The following is a 21,294-nucleotide window of genomic DNA, read 5'->3' as shown; positions in this document are numbered from 1 at the left end:
TAAATTGTGTGTGTATCATTTAGTGTCTGTTAGGCCAGTGCCTTCAAATAGGACATTCCTTATTTTAGGGCTACATATGACCAATATTCACTAAGGTCTTGAGTCTCAGTTTAAGAGTCAGGGTCAGAAAACTGATTTATTGAATGTTTCAAAATACCCATATACAATGTGAGAAATGTAAAGACTGGGCACGTTAAATATGGTACCTACCCACTCCGTGCCATTTAAACAAACACTCCTGACACAACGTTCGTCAGGGAAGCTGTCACAGCAGCCTCGGCAAGATCTGAAAGATACATAAAAGAACGATAAGGCTAATGTAAAAAATTGTAACTTAATTGTATGTGTAGTAAGAACTTGACAACAACAAAATAAAACAAACCGAACCACACCATTTTGTCAACTCTTCGCTAAATCGGAACACACACGGCTTAGATTAAAAGACAAATGGTCCGGAGCTTGCCAGAGATGGCCACGAAGTTACGATACAAACTGTATCTGACATACCACTGATGATGCTGGAGGTCACGGAGACTGTGTCAAGTTTGCAAGATTCCTCCTCGATGTCACGAACAGACTCCTGAACAATCCGCACGGTAAACTCGTGCACTGAAACATGAAATACCGATACATAGAGATACTGAACTTAAAACATGGTGGAAAGGGCTACACTTACAAAATGGGCTACACTTACAATAGTAGTTCACCACATTTTAGTGTAATATTATTTTAGGCTTAAAAAACATGTCGAAAACCTGAATTTAATAATTACCTTTTCTGATTGAAAACGCATTCTTTATTTGCTATTTTTTAAGTTTAAATAGTTACATTGTAGACTACAGGAACAAGCCCAGCCGTATTCAATATGCATCTTAGTGAATATTTTCAACTTAGTGAAAATTTTGTAATTTTGGACAACGATTACTTTAAATACCAGCTACTTTTCATAAGATCTATTCATACGCATATATTGTTTAGACCATTTCCTTGCTTATTTTCATATTTTTGGTTTACAAACTTTGTTCGTTTTCTTAAAATTCAAATTAGAAAAATGGCAATTTTTCACTTAGTTGAAAATTATTACTAAGATGCATATTGAATACGGCCCCTGAAGCAAATCTTTTCACAATAACATTGTTTTGAGGTCCAACAGACTCGCAGGCGTGCGTGACCGCCACAATACACCAACACATGCATTCAAATATCTTTATTACCACATGTTCGTGTTCCCGCCTTTTTAATTTTATTGGATTTGAGTTTCAATATATGGTTAGTCATGTTTTCCCCAACCCACGTACCATTTCTCAGAAATTCTTTCTCATCCGTATCCTCGTCTGGTTTTAACGGTTTAATCCTATCGTTATTCAATGGCTTCTTACGCAAGCGATCGCGAAGTCTTGCACACTGAAAAAAATGTAAACATAGAATTTCTGAATACATTGTAATTTTAAATTCTACTTTCAAACATCATTCAAACATGTTAATTTGATGGTACCGTGGTATTATCTATTTGAAAAAAAGAAGATTATTTATGATGACAACAATAATATTGCAAAAAAGCTATTGCTATCATGTACATGTACATGGATTTAACAAAATTAAAGCAAATCATCATTCATTTACACAAGCATGCAATCATTATGAAAACAATCTTCAACAATCTGCATCTTGTAATAAACAGTCATAGCGTACGACCATAAAATAAGATTCATCACTCGGTAAAATACTGAATGCTTTCATGTACAGAAATACTAACTTGTCTGTGGACTAAAATGTAGTTGTACACGTAACAATATAAGTTTTTAAAAAGTGCCATCGTGAATACAAAGTGGAATAAAATTTCAGACAATACTGGCAATGCAAGAAAACGACCACCTTATTCGTACGAGACACCATTGTCTTTTCTCTTTTCCAAGTATTTCAGCAAAATTGATGACTTACTCTATTAAATGTGGCAGTCTTGAGCCGCCTCAGCCAGGCAAAACAGCCTTGACTTTCTTTCTTCTCCATTGTTGGTGTTTATAGCTTGCAAGTCAGCAAAGTTATGAAGTCGTTGCGTAGATACAACGTTTAAATGACGTCATTTGAACAGATATACAATGACATCATATTAACGTCATGTTATAACGTCGGCAACGAAGGGATAGAGCATTATTAACGATTATACTAGTTCTTATTTCACCATATCATGTACTATGTTGGACTATTCAAAACATTAAGTGCACATGACCAAATTACTGCAAATAGAACGACGAAATTGAAGGCAAATAATTTCTTATAAAACTGCCTAACAAACCTTCGGGTATCTATGTAAATCACTCCGCAAGGCAGTTGGTGTCTGTAATGAGCTTCTATGACTAATTTGAAACTACTTTCGTGACCCAATGATAGCCAGCTTTACTCTTAAAGTAGCAAAAGAACAACACCATTTTCTGCCACTTTTAACAATTGTATTTAATCATGATATAGCGGTTCACTAAGTTTAATTAAATTTTTGAGAGATGGAAAATTCCACTTTATGATAAGATCGTTGTTGTTCTACGGCATAATAAATTAAAGAAAATTTACTTATCACTGGTATGTTGTGTGTCTATGTTGTTAAGTGGCGTTATGTGTCTATTAGTCATAAGCCGCTTTGTGTCTGTTAGTCATAAGCCGCTTTGTGTCTATTAGCCATAAGCCGCTTTGTGTCTGTTAGTCATAAGCCGCATGCTTCTAAACACTGCCTTTTTATGTTTAGCTCATGGGCTTCTTTAACAACTTGTCAGACATGGTTTGGTGACCCGCATAGTGAAACACGTTTACATACAGAATCAACTAAATTATATTAAATGTAAAAAAGGCCCCCGGTCAAGAATACAGCTTAAAACAATGCTAACAATATAATAGTGTCACTCTCCTTGCTTTACTGTTTTATCAATTTTTAATAGCAGTCATTATTTGTGAAACCAAGTATTCTACCTGTTTAATTGTACAAGTCTCATAGTTATTCATACGTTGAAAATAATATAATGAAATTTGACATCTCTGGGCACTGTACCCATTTTTCAATATGGTTTGTTCATATACTCGCATATTAAGGACACTCGAAAAAAGCATGACTCCAATTTTCAGTGACTTACACAAGTCAGTATGTGAAACAATACAAGCAAACTCGATCTTCACGATGTACATTGTAAGTCCGCCCAGATCTATATATAATATACGATATTAAAGATCATATAAAGTGTACAAGTGCTAGTCTAATCATAAAGGGTAGGTCGATTGTTAAACATTAATCAAGAGTTAGCAGTTATTTTAAATGTTTGTTAGTGTCACAGCGTGAAGAAGTATCTATATTGGCGTGCCAATTTTGCGTCATGCCATCAGTAAACCGCTGCTTCAACGTACAGGCGAACCCCGTTGGCTCGAACTCACAGGGACTGGCGAAAATACATCGAGCCTCGGAAAATTCGAGCCAGGCGGGAACACTTATCTTCAGTTTAAAGAAATCGGTCTTAAATCCAGTTCGAACCAACGAGGATCGAGCCAACGGGGTTCGACTGTTTGTACATGTAAAAACATATTTCTGTCCCCAACGTCCTGAGCAACCAACACACATTCAAACCCGTACTTAAACAGCAGATTTTAATACTAGTTGCCCATGTCTTCCTACATTGTCTAACGATTTCACCATTTTATAGCAATAAACTGGGTATCTATTAGTCGGCATTTGTAAAAAAGTGCACCAATAGTTGAAACATAGTTGAGAATGCAAAGCGGGAGACGGTCGCATCCCCTAAGGACCATACTAGTATTTACTGTGGAATTCAGCCCCTCTTGAGGAACACTTCTTGTTTTAGAACATATAATTTTATTCAAACAATTTGAACAATACAGCAACACTCAAACAACATGGCCATTGTTGTGTAGCCTCTTCAATAGGGTGCAGGGTTTCCCAAACCTGAAAGTGGTAAATATTGAATATAAACATTGTGTTTTCATTATTTTTTTCATTTTTTCATTTATCGTTTAATATCATTATAAAAATAATTTATTTAATAGATGGTATCACCTAAACACATGCCTTATTATGGTTTTGATCTAAACTATGACTCATATGAAATATTTCACTATGGTGTTTTGAAAATTGTAAATTATCTGTTAGGCCTCAGCCGCATTTTAGCCGTGTGCCTGACATTTCTTATATTCTATGGCTACTCGACGAATATTCACGTATTGTGTATGAATTTACGACTCCTGCTCAGAAAACCGATGAAAATATCTATAATATAACTTATATTTTGACAACAGGTGATTGAAGAGCAGATTGTTTTTACACAGATACAGCAATGTTTACCATCTTTGCTACTGTATAAGCATTTTTAAAACAGTATTTAAGCTTTGGTATTCTGAGCCTTAGTCAAAAACTCACATTCAAGACAAAAGTTAATTTATTTTTGTAAAACAAATTGAATTACATGATTCTTTGTAATTTAATAAAAGTTCTTTTCTGAATCTGAGTCTAGACTTGAGACTGTTCCTAATTATGACCCTTGTGCTTGTTCCTGCCGTTTTCAGTATATGATTAAAACCTCGTATGTATGTAATGTAAAGATTGGACACGTGGCATATGTTACCTACCCGCTCAGTGCCATTTAAGCCAATACTCCTGACACAATGTTCGTCAGGGAAGTTGTCACAGCAGCCTCGGCAAGATCTGAAATATACCAAAAAGGACGGTGTGTTTTCTAACAAAAATCGTAACTTAATTTTATGTGTAGTAAAAACTTGACATGTGATATGAGTAAGTCATGTTCGCCAATCACTTTAATAAACAAATCAATGACTTTATCCCGAGAAAAATAGCCCAACCACACCATTTTGTCAACTCTTCGCTAAATCTGAACACACACGGCTAACATTAAAAGACAATTGTTCCGGAGCTTGCCGGAGATGGCCGAGAAGTTACGATTGCTACAGACTGTGTCTCACGTACCGCTGATAATGCTGGAGGTCACAGAGACTGTGTCAAGCTTGCAAGATTCCTCCTCGATGTCATGAATAGCCTCCTGTAATATCCGCACGGTAAACTCGTGCACTGAAACATAAACAACCGATACATAGAGATACTTAACTTGAAACAAATATGAAGGAAAAGGTCTACACTTACAGTAGTAGTCCTCACAATAAATTGTAATATTTATTCTAGGCTCAAAAACATGTCGAACCCCTGAATTCAATTACCTTTTCTAATTGATAACTCATACATTTTTGCCATTTTTCAAAGTTTTTATATATATATTGTTAACTACAAGGACAAACCCAGAAGTGATTCGTTTCACAATAACATTGTTCAGAGGTCCAACAGACGCGCAGCCTTGCGTGACCGCTACAAAACACTAAGAACATTCATTAAAATATCTTTTTACCCACATGATGAAACTCCCGCCTATTTTACTTTAAATGGAATTGAGTACAGATATGAGGGTTCAATTATCAGGTTTGTCTTGTTTTCCCCATACCACGTACCATTTCTCAGAAATTCTTGCTTATCCGTCTCCTCGTCTGGTTTCAACGGTTCAACCCTATTGTTCTTCAATGGCTTCTTACGCAAACGGTCGCAAAGTCTTGCACACTGAAGAAAGAAAACACAATAGTTCTAGAGTACATTGTAATTATAAAATGTTTTTTTTCCAAACATTATCCAAACATGTTAGTTTGATTTGACCGTTATATTATGAATTTGAAATTTGATTCTAATAATAATAATAATAATAATAATATAATAATAATAATAATAATAATAATAAACAATAATGATATCAATTAGGAAAAAATATTAATGATAATAACAACAACAACGATATTGCCATTAAGCTACCTCTTCTTTGCTGTCAAAAACAGCTTAGTATGAAGATGTTACACACACACTCACATGCTCTCGTGCACGCTCGCTCGCACGCAGGCATACTCGTGATCACACACGCACAAACATGCAATCATTATGAAAAACAACCAACAACTATCTGCATGTTACAACATACATTCACAATGTTGGACTAGACAAGATACGACCATTCATCATTCGGATAAAGATACTAAATGTTATCATGTACAGCAATAGTTACTTGTCTAACATAATGTAGATGTATACCTAACTTTATATGTAGTTAATAGTTCGTAAATACAAGTGAAAGCGTTAGACAACGTACGAGACACCATTGTCTATTATTTTCCTCGTATTTCAGCAGAATTGATAAGGATAACTTACCCTATTAAATGTGGCAGTCTTGAGCCGCCTCAGCCAGGCAAAACAGCCTTGATTTTCTTTCTTCTCCATTGTAAGTGTTTATAGCTTGCAAGTCAGCAGAGTAATGAAGTTGTTGCATAGATACAACGTTTAAATGACGTCAGATGAACAAGTATACAATGACGTCATATGAGGCCATTTGTACGTCAAATAACTACGTCAGAAGCGAACGGATTGAGCATTGTAAACACTAGCTTTTATCTCAACATATCGTGTACTATGTCTTGACTTTTCAAAATGTTTAGTGTACATGACTAAATTACTAGAAATAGAACGCAGCATCGTAGGCAAACAATTTCCTATAAAATTAACTACCATCGAGTATCCATGCAGATCACTCCATACGGCAGTGTGTGTCTGTAGTGATCTTGTAGAACTAAGTATCAACGTTATTCGAACTTAGTACAAACGTTATTCGGTAGCAAAAACGCCAATTCAATACAATTGTAATAAATCAAGATATAGTGCATCGGTTATTATAAAAATAATGATCTATTATTTCAAATTTTACGAACTACTTCTACTGCTGTACTGTTTCCGATGGAAAAGGAGTTCCGAAAGAGTTCCGAATGGTTAAAATATTTAAGAACTGCTAAATACCAATGTAATTGTATCGTTTTTTGTTTAATTCGACAGCATAAACAATTAATGGAAACATACTAATGCGTCTGTGGTGTGTCGATGTTGTTATGCGGCGACTTCCGTTCATTTTAGAACTCGAAGAACGAGAAATTCCTGGAGAGGCACAGTAAATACCACATCAACGGATACACATACGGCAATGGACCGGATATGCCGATGTGCGCTGGGGAACGGGTCGCCGTCTACTTCATGTCGCTCAACCTCGGGGTCCACACCATACACGCCAATGGCCTCATGATGACCATCAACCGTAAACGGTAAGTTGCATCTTAATGCCGGATGTTTGAAAGTAACTTTGCACTGATGAGCACAGTCAATTTTAAATAGAGAAATGTCATATTGAATTGTTTTATAGGTCGTCGTTCTCAGGGGTATCATCGTCCACTGGCACTGGATTTTCAAACTTTTAAACAATAAAATAAAAAAGATAGTTCCAAACTAAAAAATAATAATACCAAATATGTGAAAAAATATTATTTATATATATATATATATATATATATATATATATATATATATATATATATATATATATATATATATATATATATATATATATAAATATGCATGTGTTAGTATATATAATTATACGGTATAAACTGTATATTTATAAAAATAAATAAATATTTTTCTACATATTTGGTATTATGATTTAATACTTGGTCCTAAGTATATGCAAAAAAACACTCTGGTATTATTCAGAACCGACACGGCTGTCCTACACTCCGCGAGTTTCTACACCGGATATGCGACCCCGGTATTTCCCGGACGCTGGCTTCTATACTGTCGCAATCTGTACCACTTTGTAGGTGAGCAATATTGTTACTATAATGAATTCAGAATTCCTTCGTCTAAATTTTGTATCAGATTGTTTTTTTTTTGTTCGTTTTGAGCTTTTCTATCTACAGCTAAATCATGGACATATTATATATGGTTTACATATCCGTGATATATCGATACTCCTCGGCCATTTTACATCGAAAAAAAAACGCGCATGTATGCCGGTACATCAGTGGAAATAGTTCGTTAAATGTATGATAATAGTATTAATTTACTGTTGAGTTTTTTATAATCTAATTCGAATTTCAATGTTTTAACTGGTTCCCAGTGAAGTAAATTTTTTCATAAATATTTAATATTCCTAAGGTTTAAATGCTAAATTCAAATTACTACGCGATCTACTTGCAGCGTAATTAAATGTAAATAATTCTGACTTTGTAATCCGTCCAAATACATCCGAGGATGTTTTTTCAAGAAAAATGGCCGAGGAGTTTCGATTGATCCGTGATTAAAGCGATGATGAAGAAAATGATCAAGGGAGGCAATTTAGTTACATTGGGTCATGTTTCATGTTATAGTTTATGCAATGGTTCGAATTCTGAACATCACCACTCATATCGCCATTAATAAATTGATACTTAAATGAATTGATCAGTAAATCTATTGATTTGCTGAATTTTAATTGTTTAGAAGGGGTCGGAAATATGATACTGATGTTCCGATGCACTCTAACTCCCAAATAAGATTGTCCACTATTAATAAAATTGTTTTAATAGATCAAATGGGATGAATACATGTCGAAAACAACTTCTTATGAAGGAAACCGAGTTTATATCTAAAAGAAAGTGCAGATATTTCTACCTTATGAGACGATAGTAGATCACAGTAAATCTTATAGCACTCATCAATTTTGCGTTTTCAGCTATAAAATACACGGTTACAATCTTGTTATCAGTAATTAACAATTTCTGTAAATGCATTTTTTAGTAAGTGATTAAAGATTTCTTACTTAAAATTATGTTTATCATACTTGTGTTGATTTTTAAAAGACTATCACTAAATGAGTTCATACGTTTTTAAAAACTGTGCTAAACGGTCAGAAAGGGGGATAACTAAAGTAAAGTAGTGGGTCACCATGTGACTTCTCATATCCAATGAAAACGTCAGAAACTAGTTGGAGGTGCAATAAAACGAACTCGATTGTTCAATGCGGTCCGCCCGCTTAGCTCAATCGGTAGAGCGTTGGACTCTGAATCGGACAACTCGGGTTCGATTCCCGGGCGGACCAGGTCACTTCTGTTGTGATTGGTTATGAAATCCTTTCTACGACCATTCGCACTATTCCTGCCACTGGCAGTTTCTTGCAGAGGTGAAGGCACCTAGTACTGGTTCTGCCCTGGATAAGTGTGCGGTGGTTGAACTGTCACTCTGGGACCCTTCAATGTGCTCACGCCGGGACCCTGAGTATAAACTACTAATACCACCAATGCGGGGCCTATATTATGATGAAGCTGCGTAAACCAGTAAACAGTAAAACTACAGGTCAATCCATCTTGTACGGCATACAATGTAAAACCAAACAATTTTATTCACGACGCTATAAATCAACACCTGGAAAAATTGCAATAAATTAATCCATTATTCAGCTGTGTGCCTTACGTCAAATTAATTAGCATAGAAGTCATTTATGGGTAATAAAATGTCACTGTTGTGGCGGAGTTTCTTTTATTCTTTTGTTGTGTGTATTTTTATAGATACAGTGTGTATTTTTATAGATACGATATCTTTGTTTTTGCTAATAAACTTGCAAATTGAGTCACTTCTTTTGATAAACGTTGCTGCGCTCGTGACAGTTAAAGTGGCACTCTTATTCAAAATAAATATATACACATGTACCCCCTGACTAAATAATGCATTTATGGAAAATATCAAATACTGATAACTATACTTTAACCGTGTATTGAGCAGCAGAAAGCGCAAAAACATTATATGATTGGTGAATGCTAAAAGATTTACTGTGGTCTACTATTGTCTCATAAGGTACCGTTATGTTTATTTCTTTCAAATCCAACTCGAACTAGAGATTGCTTTTTTGAAAAAGCGCATGTCTCCACCATTGTGTGGTCGTAGGTGAGAAATAATCAATGATGGACATGAAATTTGTACTTCCTCCCTACCAATGACCTTGACCTTTGACCTAGTGACCCCAAAAACAATAGGGATCCTCTACACCTCACGACCAACCTCCCTACCAAGTTTGGTGATCCTGGGTCATGCGGTTTTCCAGTTATCGATCGGAAACGAAGTGTGACGTACGGACGGACTACCGGACAGGGCAAAAACAATATGTCTCCCCCAGAGAGGGGGAGACATAATTCTTCTTAAGAACCATTGTTTACGATAATTAATCATCTTTTCTTGGAATATTAAAACAATATTATTAATTGTGGTAAATCGTATTTGGGAGTAAGAGTGCACCTTTAAATAAATACGTTCACCTTTCAGAACATTTTAAGAGAGCAATTATATCCTGACGTACTGTTCTATTCGAATTTAATATTACTTTAAGTTACATTATATGTATGGAAATGGAGCAATAAAGTATATATAATTAATACGATTATACGAAAATAATATGATTAAATTCATTATTATACCATATATTGTCGAACACTTTAAAAACATCTAAGCTATCTGGGAGAACTGATATATATATAACGTTGTCAAATAGTGTAACCCAATACTACACTCTTGCGCACAGTGGTCAGAAATTGGCTCATTGTGAGCATTATGTGATAAGCTTATAGAGAGCTGAATCTTTTACCGTCTGTACCCTGTGCGAAGGAGTGACTATTTTATATGTATTATATTGTTTTCAATGTGTTCAAGTTTTGTGAAATGTTATGTCGTTTATATGAAATAAAGTACGATTCAATCAAACAAATTTTATTAAAGATGCACTCTTACTCCCAAATAAGATGTATCACAATTAAAACAAATGTATCAATTTGCCGAAAAAGATAAATACATATCAAAATCAATGGTTCTTATAAAGGATACTGTGTTTAAATTGAAAGAAAGGTGCAGAAAAAAATCGTATTTCTACCTTATGAGATGATAGTTTATAATTGTAAATCTTTTACAGATTGTAACCGTGTATTTAATATAATATTTAATATATTTAATATCGTATATTTAATAACTGTGCGTTTTCAGCTATAAAGTACACGCCTTCAATCTTGTTATTAGTGATGAGTATTTTCAATAAATGCATTATTTAGTAAGAAGTTAAAGATTTATCACTCAATAATTTCGTTTGGTATACATGTGTATGTATTGATATTAACTACGAGTGTCATTTAAATAATCCTAGGAGCGACTTCGTACCTATGTGAAATATCATCAAAAGTGCAGTTCTTTGGTCTAAATTCCCTCCGAGGAACGAACCTGCTTCTAGGATCATTGGCGAAACTGCCCCCCCCCCCCCCCTCACTATAGAACACTCCTCCTATGCACGAAATCACGTCTCTATACCTATCAATTTGCAAGTCAACGTTCGTCGACATGTTGGCAATTCCGACCATATTATCCGAAATCATTGTTGCTTGTCACTGGCACCGGATTTTCAAACTCATTTTTTTTTTAAAATAAAAGAAAAAAGATTACTATGCCAAAAATGTGAGATATTATTGAAAAATATTTTATTCCATAAATATGCACATTGTGATAAAAAATAGACAGTACATCGTTATGTTAAGTTTGGAATTATAAGATTTTTTTGAAAAAAAGATGTTTAAATACGGTGCAAGTGTTTCTCGTTTAATATTGGGATTGAGCTGTGCATAAATTACTTCACCATATCTTCATGAAATTTACGCATATTGTCTGTCGCCTCAACAAGTGAGAGAATAATGTTCCTTTTGAAAAAAATGAGTGACATTAAAGTTCCCGAAATATATTTCACTCTGTTATCAGATTTCCACAGTTAACACATAATAAACCAGTTATTGTTTACTGCTTTGGAGTAATTTGTAAAGTCATTTTGTTTTTGTTTTCAGACGGAATGCAGGCTTTTATCAATGTTGGAAAGTGTAACAGACCACAACACGTTATCACATCTAGTTTAGCAGTTCAAAAATTATCCAAAGCCCAGGTCGTCCGCACATCTTACTTAGCTATCGAGGAAATTATTTGGGATTACGCACCAGGATTGAAATCAAATTCTAGGTATGTACACTTCATTTGACGAAGTTTCGAAGACCTTCTAAACAGCTTACAGTTTAAATCCACAACTTCCACCAGAAATGATCGAGCCAGTATTCTCTCACCAGAAGTGCCATGAAGTAAATCAGGGGTTAGATAGGCTAGATTCACAGCATCATGATAAGCATCCGATAAGCCAAAAACCTAAACAATATAACAGTTTCTGTTTCGGGGACTTATGAATATATCAAAGTGCTGGTATTCAATACTGGTATAAATTGTATCTAAGAACGATGTAGCTAATCGGATTACTTGTTATTAATTACTGTCCTATAGAGTGAATGTAGTCAATTATGTATATAAATAAGATTGACTCAAATATACCACACCAGTTCCCTTTCCATGTTAAATGAATAGCATAGAACACAAAACTTTAGAACGTCTTGTCTTTAATGAGACTTTTAATTTTAATTTGACAAAACGCATATTTTTACATAAAAACATATCCAATGGCGTTGTACAAATAAATAAAATAGATGTAAAAGCAAGTTAATAGAAGCAATGTACATTGTACTGCTAAACTGGTATTAGTTTAAAAGTCTGAATCAATCTGAATAAATTCCAATAAATTCCTTAAAAATCATTCTATAAAACTCATTATGTTACAGGCACGTAAGAAAATATTGCATTCATAACCAAAGAAAATGTAAAAAAATATATGATAATAATTTTTAACATATAATTATACTTATTATTATGTTTTAATAAATGATGTAAGGTATCAAACTGCAGGTCTTTTAATGTTTTATTGTATTGTTTAAATTAAACAGTGTAAAAAAAATGTAACAGTGAGTAGTATTTTTTGTGTATAACAACAGAAGTTGCGTGTTTAAATATTGATAAAATTATATAACGGTTCTAAAATACACATGACCTATAATACAAGTATTTTGTAAACGTGGTAACTGAACTGAATAAAATTGTTATATTCTTAACCTGAGACATCATTTAAAATTTGAAAAAATAACAATCAGACTGGAAATATATACAGTTTGCAAGCGTATTCTTACCAACGTGTTGAATAAGTAAGCATTTATGAGTTCACCTCATTTAACTCATTGTATCAACAACTTTCGTTGCGCTCCTACTTTATCAATTGTAATCAATAAGCGATTAATTTAATTGATTATACAGGGCAGCAGACATATATTTGAGAAAAGGACCTCAACGAATTGGGTCTCGGTACAAGAAAGCGGTATTCCGGGAATATACGGACAGTACATTCACTGTAAGGAAACTGCGAAGCAAATATCAAACGCATTATGGATTAGCTGGGCCACCAGTTGTCGGCGAAGTCGGCGATATAATTGAGGTAGTCGTCACCAATCTGGCTACCAGACCGTATTCGTTTTTGGCAGGTGGGGTTGCAATGACGAAAGATAATGAAGGAGCGTTCTACAAGAATACACGTAAAGGTGTGTAATGCACCAGCCAATTGAAACCACGCCCCCAATGTCCGGGGTTATACCGGGGTAAGCGGGGGGAATGGGTCTTACTTAGGATGTCCCTTGAGTGCGGAGGCATTCGGCGGGGATTTTACCAGCAGTTTGTCCCCACAGAGGGAGGTTTTACCCAGATTGGCTGGACCGAAAGTCAAAGTCCCCGGACCTGGGGTGGGGGGCGTGGTTACAATTGACTGATGCATAAGTTTGTTTGTAAATTATGTTTTTACACTAAAAAAGTTAAGTCATGCATGTTAACTTGTAGTGGTGGACCTCTGGGTTGGTACTTGCATGTTCACCACAGGGGTTTCTCTCTAAAAAAAAAATTCTTATATATATTATATAGACAAGAGGTTGAACTCAAATTTTGCAATCCTCCAAAAAATGAAGTAAACAATGTATTACAGTTAAATTAATGTTTTTGTTATAAATAAAGTGACTAATGTCAATATACAAATGACTTTTAAAAGACCGAAATCAACAGAGTATTAATTTATCCATAAAAATCCATATATCATCGCATTTGGACACACGTTCGCAAAAATCCAATATATGAAATTACCTCAGTAAATATCACGATGCGTGTAATGTTGTACGATTACATGTATCCAGTTCGATGAAGTATCATAAATTTGAACACCAACCACTTTGTTCGTTGTAATTGAATGATTTACACCACTATAATTGGCGAAAAACAAACATAGAGTTTATTTTTGTCTTTCCTCGGCCATTTTGATTTCCAACACTCCAGTTGTATCCAGCGATTTCATTGGCAGATGACTGGCTGTTTACGGCGGTGGTTTTTACAATAGCCAATAAATTAATTCGTAACAAAGTTTAACGCACGCGCAGAAAATGGCGAGTTTGACAGATTAACTATGCTGAGGGAATTTTCGGTGTTTTGTGCTCTTCTTCGGAATGCATCGGTAAAAATTGCGCATTTAATATGATTATTTTTTGTTATTTTAATGAATTATAGCGTTTAATATTCGTCATTTCGTAAAAAAAGGTACATTTACCTACGTTGTTTCCGTTTGCGAACCTGTGTCAGGATTGCAAAATTTGAGTTCAACCCCTTGTCTATATAATATATATAAGAGTTTTTTTCGAGAGAAACCCCTGTGTGCTTCACTGGATGTGTTTTTGAACATGACCTTGGTTCAATTAAAGGCTACTGGTTTTGTGTCAGTAGTTTTCGTTATTTTATGTAAATTGTAAGTCTGTTACTGTACCTGCCAAATGGTTTTTGAACTACAAATACAAAATATGCTCAAGTACACTAGTCCAACGACATAACATTGGCCAATATAAAATAATTGCTAGATTTTCATCTATTTTTTTAATTAACATTATATATCTTATTGATCTACCTCCATGACTGTTTCACCGTTGAATATGTGTTTATGGTCTTCATCATTGCATGAGATACCATATACATGTGTTTCTAGATGAACCACGAGCATCATCGTAACAATAATCTATTTTTACATGCCAGTGTTTACATCGACACCGGCTGGTATGCATAAACGGCGTTGCCGGACAGTACCGAACCGACACGCAAATACAGACCCCAGTTTAAGTGTTTTATTTGAGTCAATCAAATTCAAAAGGCGGCGGAAAAACGAGGGACATACAGGGCTGAAAATCTTGCAATAAGTTTATTGTCGTCATATGCTTTGGTTTTATCTCAGTAAATTGAGTACTTAAACAATTTGAACATGAATGAACGCAGCGTGTTACCTCTTTGCACAACCTGTACAATAACTGCAACTTTCTATCTTACATAGATCCTCGTCGAAGTGGAGCTATTGTTCCTATTGGTGCTGTTCGCGTTTACAAGTTCGATGTTCTACAGAACAGTGCCCCCACTCATGTAGACCCAGATTGCTTGACCTACCCCTACCATTCTGCCGTCGACGTACAAAAGGACATATATTCGGGACTGTTTGGTCCCATGGTTATTTGCAAGCCAGGAACTTTGACCAAATCAGGCACTCAGGTTTGTTCTAGGTTCTATTAAACCATAATAAAATTACAGTAGTCAAATTGTAACGTATACCCAATCTACAGGCTAGAGGCATATATGTTAATGCCTAGTGGCACTAAACGTAAGACACACAACGCCACAAAACACCGTATCAAACTATCTTTAATTATAAACGTTGGCTCCAATTTTTCGAGCTCCCTTATATTGGGTTAAAGCAACGCTTTCTCTTTTATTCTTTTATTATTTGAGTAATATTGACATCTTGCTTATCACAATGCTAGTGACAAAAAACATTTTCATCAAATTAAATTTAGGAACAAATTTTGGTTGATTGAAATGAGCTACTTAAGTCATTTAAGCTTCATACGGCCACAACAGTCTGCTTGAAACTGCTCGAGTCTGTTCATGTACAGCAGTCGGTAACAATATTATTAAGTATGACCACAACAGTCTGATTGAAACTGCTCGAGTCTGTTCATGGACTGCAATCGGTAACAATATATTAAGTATGACCACAACAGTTTGCTTTAAACTGCTTGTGTCTGTTCATGGGTAGCAATCGGTAACAATATATTAAGTATGACCACAACAGTCTGATTGAAACTGCTCGAGTCTGTTCATGGGTAGCAATCGGTAACAATATATTAAGTATGACCACAACAGTCTGATTGAAACTGATCGAGTCTGTTCATGGGTAGCAATCGGTAACAATATATTAAGTATGACCACAACAGTCTGATTGAAACTGCTCGAGTCTGTTCATGGGTAGCAATCGGTAACAATATATTAAGTATGACCACATCAGTCTGCTCGAAACTGCTCGAGTCTGTTCATGGGCAGCAGTCGCTAACAATATATTAAGTATGACCACATCAGTCTGCTTGAAACTGCTCGAGTCTGTTCATGGACAGCAATCGGTAACAATATATTAAGTATGACCACAACAGTCTGATTGAAACTGCTTGAGTCTGTTCATGGGTAGCAATCGGTAACAATATATTAAGTATGACCACATCAGTTTGCTTGAAACTGCTCGAGTCTGTTCATGGACAGCAATCGGTAACAATATATTAAGTATGACCACATCAGTCTGCTTGAAACTGCTCGAGTCTGTTCATGGGCAGCAATCGGTAACAATATATTAAGTATAACCACAACAGTCTGATTGAAACTGCTCGAGTCTGTTCATGGGTAGCAATCGGTAACAATACATTAAGTATGACCACAACAGTCTGATTGAAACTGATCGAGTCTGTTCATGGGCAGCAATCGGTAACAATATATTAAGTATGACCACAACAGTCTGATTGAAACTGATCGAGTCTGTTCATGGGCAGCAATCGGTAACAATATATTAAGTATGACCACAACAGTCTGATTGAAACTGCTCGAGTCTGTTCATGGGTAGCAATCGGTAACAATATATTAAGTATGACCACAACAGTCTGATTGAAACTGATCGAGTCTGTTCATGGGCAGCAATCGGTAACAATATATTAAGTATGACCACAACAGTCTGATTGAAACTGATCGAGTCTGTTCATGGGCAGCAATCGGGAACAATATATTAAGTATGACCACATCAGTCTGCTTGAGTATGTTCATAGGCAGCAATCGGTAACAATATATTAAGTATGACCACAACAGTCTGATTGAAACTGCTCGGGTCTGTTCATGGGTAGCAATCGGTAACAATATTATTAAGTATGACCACAACAGTCTGATTGAAACTGCTCGAGTCTGTTCATGGGCAGCAATCGGTAACAATATATTAAGTATAACAACATCAGTTTGCTCGAAACTGCTAGAGTCTGTTCATGGGCAGCAATCGGTAAACAAAATATACGCTCCTTTGTATACAATGAGCAGTAAGACAAAGTAATAACATTCTGTATGTATAGTTTTTTCTCCAAAATTCGTATATTACAATTACATAATTACTCATTTACAAAAAATTGACAGAAACTGTTCGATCGGGAGTTCTTCCTTAACTGGATGGTTATTGATGAAAACCTTTCTTGGTACATCGACGAGAATATACAAACATTCACTACTATGCCATGGACAGTCAACAAGAAAGACAGGTCGTTCGTGTCTTCAAATCAAATGAGAGGTAAGGTTTTAAAGAGATCGTTTTGTTCGATATGATCTTAGCAATGGGTTATAACTCAGGCGTTTCAATATGCATCTTATATCAGCTATCAAAATGCTGTACTTAAAGATGCAGTCTTATTCCCAAAAAAGATTTACCGCAATCAATACAATAAATTTAATATACCGAAAAAGATGAATAAATGTCGAAAACAATGGTTTTTATGAAGGATACCGAGTTAAATTGGAAAGAAAGGTGCAGAAAACTCAGTATTTATACATTATGCGGCGATAGTAGATCATGGTAAATCTTTTAGCATTTACCAATTGTTTAATATTTTGGCGTTTTCAGCCATTAATTTCAAGGTTACAATCTTGTTATCAATAATTAATATTTTCCATTAATGCATTATTTAGTACATAGTAAAAGTTTTTTTTACTCAAAATGTATTTTTTGTTATATATGTTTATGTATTGATACTGAATGAGAGTTCCACTTTAAATTTATTCACAGATTTATTTCACATTGGCAATGTTTGTAATATAAGCACATATATTTATGGCAGTGTTGCTAATACAAAGTACACTATTTGAATAAAGTTTTTCAAACCATACAACTCAACTTAAAGAACTACAGAAGAAACTGACATACTACGACATTAGATGGTTGATAAGGATACAAAAATAAAGAATGTAAAGTAGTCCATGCAATATATATATACATTTATGAAATGTAATCACTTGCTAGTTCATTGTGGTACAAATAAAATATTCGGCGAAATGGATTTATTTGATCATATCATTTCTTATTTGGATACATTATATGTAAGTAAATGCTTGTACTGTGTTTGACAAATGAAGTCGTGAAGATGAATTAAAAAAGCTAAGGCGTCAAATGTGTTTACCAAAATGTGTTAAAAAACCTCAAAAATAATACAATAAACCAACAAAAAACACAACAACAACAACAAAAAAAGAACAACAACACATATACTGATATGGAACAATAACGAGCGGTTGGCACAACGATTTTGAAACAAAAACAAACATTTACCGCAATGGCACAATGGAATTGTTTTGGCACCTCCGTACTATAACAGATGCATTTTGAAACGAGTGAGCAGTTATAACTTCCCCGTGAGCATCCATTTACGTATTAATTTCAGTTTGACTCTATCACCTAGATGAGTTTGCCAATCAAGTATCTCTACATCTAGGTCCCATCTTAGAATTCTCGGAAATTCCACATCTTTGTCATATTTGATGAACAGGACATCCTTTGGTATTCGCTTTCTTTCATAAATCAATGGTAATATGATCATGTGAAGCTGCAAATTTTCACATATTGCATCTTGCATGTAATGTTTGGAAAGTATGACAATTATTTTTCTGCTTTTCGATATTGAATCTAGATACAAGTGTATCAGTGGTCTATTTCCTCTAAAATATTCATCGCCATTAAAGCACGTATTAACTTTGGATTCTTCTTTCAAATAAGGTAGCAATACTGTGGTGACTAAGTTGTATTCCTCATCAGCGTTAGAAATAAATACATCGAAAATAAAATCATCCAGATGCAAAACATCTTCATGTTGTAACGGCTTGACATTAAACAAACGCCTGACTGGTGCTCTTATAAACAATCTAAAATAATATCTTGTTGTTATGTGGGTAATAAAGAATAAGACAATGAAGGCTAAAATTAAAAGTATTCCTTGACAAAAGTTTGTAAATGAAATAACTTTGTATTCATTAGCACTTATGAATGCCAACAAGTGCTCTACCTTTTGTTCAATTATTTCAATTTCAACACCAGTGTCAATTAAGTCCTCTATCTCCTTATACAGATGCGTGTCATCAAACACTCGAAACAGTGATAACCCTGCACGTGGTAGAATAAGATATATGTAAGGATGCTCTATGTCGTGTAATACTGCTCGTCCAGTTGTAGGAACAACAACACTTCGAACAAAACTAATTCTATGGACACCAAATCCAGAGCTGCACAAGCAATAATATATAATAGCACGATTCAAATCTTCACTGGCAACCACTTTTGCAACATCAAGATATGGAAACTGTTCTCCTTCCCATTCAAAATTGCTGGCTCCAATTGTGAGAAACATTCGAAGAACAGTTGCTCCTACTGAACATATTTGCGAGTTTTCTCCGGGGCATCGAAGACCGATAGATTTACCATTCACCGTGTAGTCCAAGTGGAAATCATTGATATCTTGGTTGGAGTGATACCAAAAATGACCTTGAGTTGCTACAATGTTCCCGACAGACCTTTTTAAAAGACGTATTTCGGGATGAATTTCTTTTAGCGTTAAAATAGATACCAAATATTTAGTTGAATGTAATCCATGAACGACTGATATTTTGGCATGTTTGCTGTAGTGGTAAATCTTGCCGTAACACTTGTATTCTCCGAAGTCAACAGAGTGAAGTAATTTTATACTTAACACAGAATGTACAGACCATTTATCATCTTGCAATTTAACGTCAGTGTCAATATTGTGCTTTGAACTGTTTGTCAGTTTTGTTCCGTTGAAAAACCAGAAAGTTTTCCTTCCAAGCCGATCCTTATCAAGAATTAAATAATCACAGCTAAGTTTAACGTCTTCGCCAATGTATCGTTCAACAGACATTTGGTAAAGAGGGTAGGAAGAATCTGGATCTGCTGGACTGTTCACTGTCTCGAAGTTATTCACAAGTACAAACTTGCCAGAAAAATCTTGGAAATATGTTTTTGTTTCACGCACTGGTAACGAATATGGGGTTTCACTTACATTTTTCGGATTGAAAAATCCTTCAGGATAATCACGGCTATTGTTAGCGTCAAATGTGAACATTAAATTTTCAACCAAAGCGATCCATACACTTGATGCTACCATGGTCAGTATGAATTCAACTATTATTGCCAAAATACAAGCATGCATTGTAAAAAATAACATCATTGCAGTCAAGCGTTTCCAGCCTATATTGAATATATTCATTAGTCGCCAAATGAAGACGATAAATGAAAAACACTCCATTGCCGCCCACTTCAGAGTTTGTTTGTATTGAAAGTAAGGTTTCAAATTGTCAACCATGAACTCGTGTCTTAGCTGATTCGACTCATCGTTGTGGAGTGATGAGTAAACAAGTGCAAACACCATAACCGAATAGATCATTTGTAGACAATTGTAGATAGCTGGGTCGGTCTTTTTTCCTTTATATATTAGGATGAAGATCAGCCACAATGTGTACGATATCAGTACGGTAAACAAGAGCATGTAGCTGCTGTCTTCCTGATACACCATCAATGCCCCAACAACGCAAAGAGCAACGCATGCCTTTGCCAGTATGGCTTGTATCACACTCATGATTGTCCTCTGCTGAAATCATGATACAGAATACTATGTTAGAACGATACAGAAAGTAATTAAGTAAAATTATTCATTATAGTGTCATGTGTATATAGCATAATTACATTTCATAATGAACAGTTTAACATTTAAACCCAGCCCATCGGGCCTAGAAGTCATATATCGGCGGTATATGGAGCATAATTCATTTAAAACATAAGTTGTATGTGAGAGTGAAGATATACAAACAATCAAGTTTTACTTTACATAGCAACGAGGACTGGAATTAAGATGGAATAATCAATCGAATATAGGGCATTTGCAGAATGATGCATTAAAGTGATACATACATTACATACATATACCAACTATCTAGCATAAATAACTATGAATTACGGCACTTTTACAAAGTCAGAAAATCTCGATTTGTCTAGATAGTTGGCATGA

General features: G+C 35.0%; 2 protein-coding genes and 1 non-coding gene across 3 annotated transcripts in view; 2 read left to right on the top strand and 1 right to left on the bottom strand.

Annotated features, from left to right (window-relative positions):
- Window positions 1-21,294, top strand: part of LOC128208700 (ferroxidase HEPHL1-like) — a 35,695-nt gene that overhangs the window by 7,672 nt on the left and 6,729 nt on the right. Inside the window, exons 5-10 of the mRNA XM_052912248.1 lie at window positions 7,007-7,191; window positions 7,637-7,743; window positions 11,773-11,941; window positions 13,112-13,392; window positions 15,207-15,418; window positions 17,369-17,519. Of these exons, the coding sequence (XP_052768208.1) occupies window positions 7,007-7,191; window positions 7,637-7,743; window positions 11,773-11,941; window positions 13,112-13,392; window positions 15,207-15,418; window positions 17,369-17,519 (1,105 nt within the window). The remainder of the gene's footprint in view (window positions 1-7,006; window positions 7,192-7,636; window positions 7,744-11,772; window positions 11,942-13,111; window positions 13,393-15,206; window positions 15,419-17,368; window positions 17,520-21,294) is intronic.
- On the top strand, window positions 8,926-9,002 carry Trnaq-cug (transfer RNA glutamine (anticodon CUG)). The gene has a single exon. It is a non-coding gene; the product is annotated as a tRNA-Gln (tRNA).
- Window positions 17,995-21,288, bottom strand: LOC128209746 (uncharacterized). Its single transcript, XM_052913929.1, has 2 exons — window positions 21,198-21,288; window positions 17,995-20,877 (listed from the first exon to the last, which is right to left on the bottom strand). The coding sequence occupies exon 2, from the start codon at window positions 20,863-20,865 to the stop codon at window positions 18,622-18,624; it is 2,244 nt and encodes a 747-aa protein (XP_052769889.1). The 5' UTR covers window positions 20,866-20,877; window positions 21,198-21,288; the 3' UTR covers window positions 17,995-18,621.

The sequence above is a fragment of the Mya arenaria genome, chromosome 11 (genome assembly GCF_026914265.1).
Source record: "Mya arenaria isolate MELC-2E11 chromosome 11, ASM2691426v1".
NCBI lineage: Eukaryota > Metazoa > Mollusca > Bivalvia > Myida > Myidae > Mya > Mya arenaria.
This window is presented reverse-complemented; position numbering and strand designations above follow the sequence as displayed.

What these genes read in the sequence shown, in the direction of transcription:
- LOC128209746 (XM_052913929.1), bottom strand. Translation starts at nt 20,865, where the DNA reads ATGAGTGTGATACAAGCCATACTGGCAAAGGCATGCGTTGCTCTTTGC.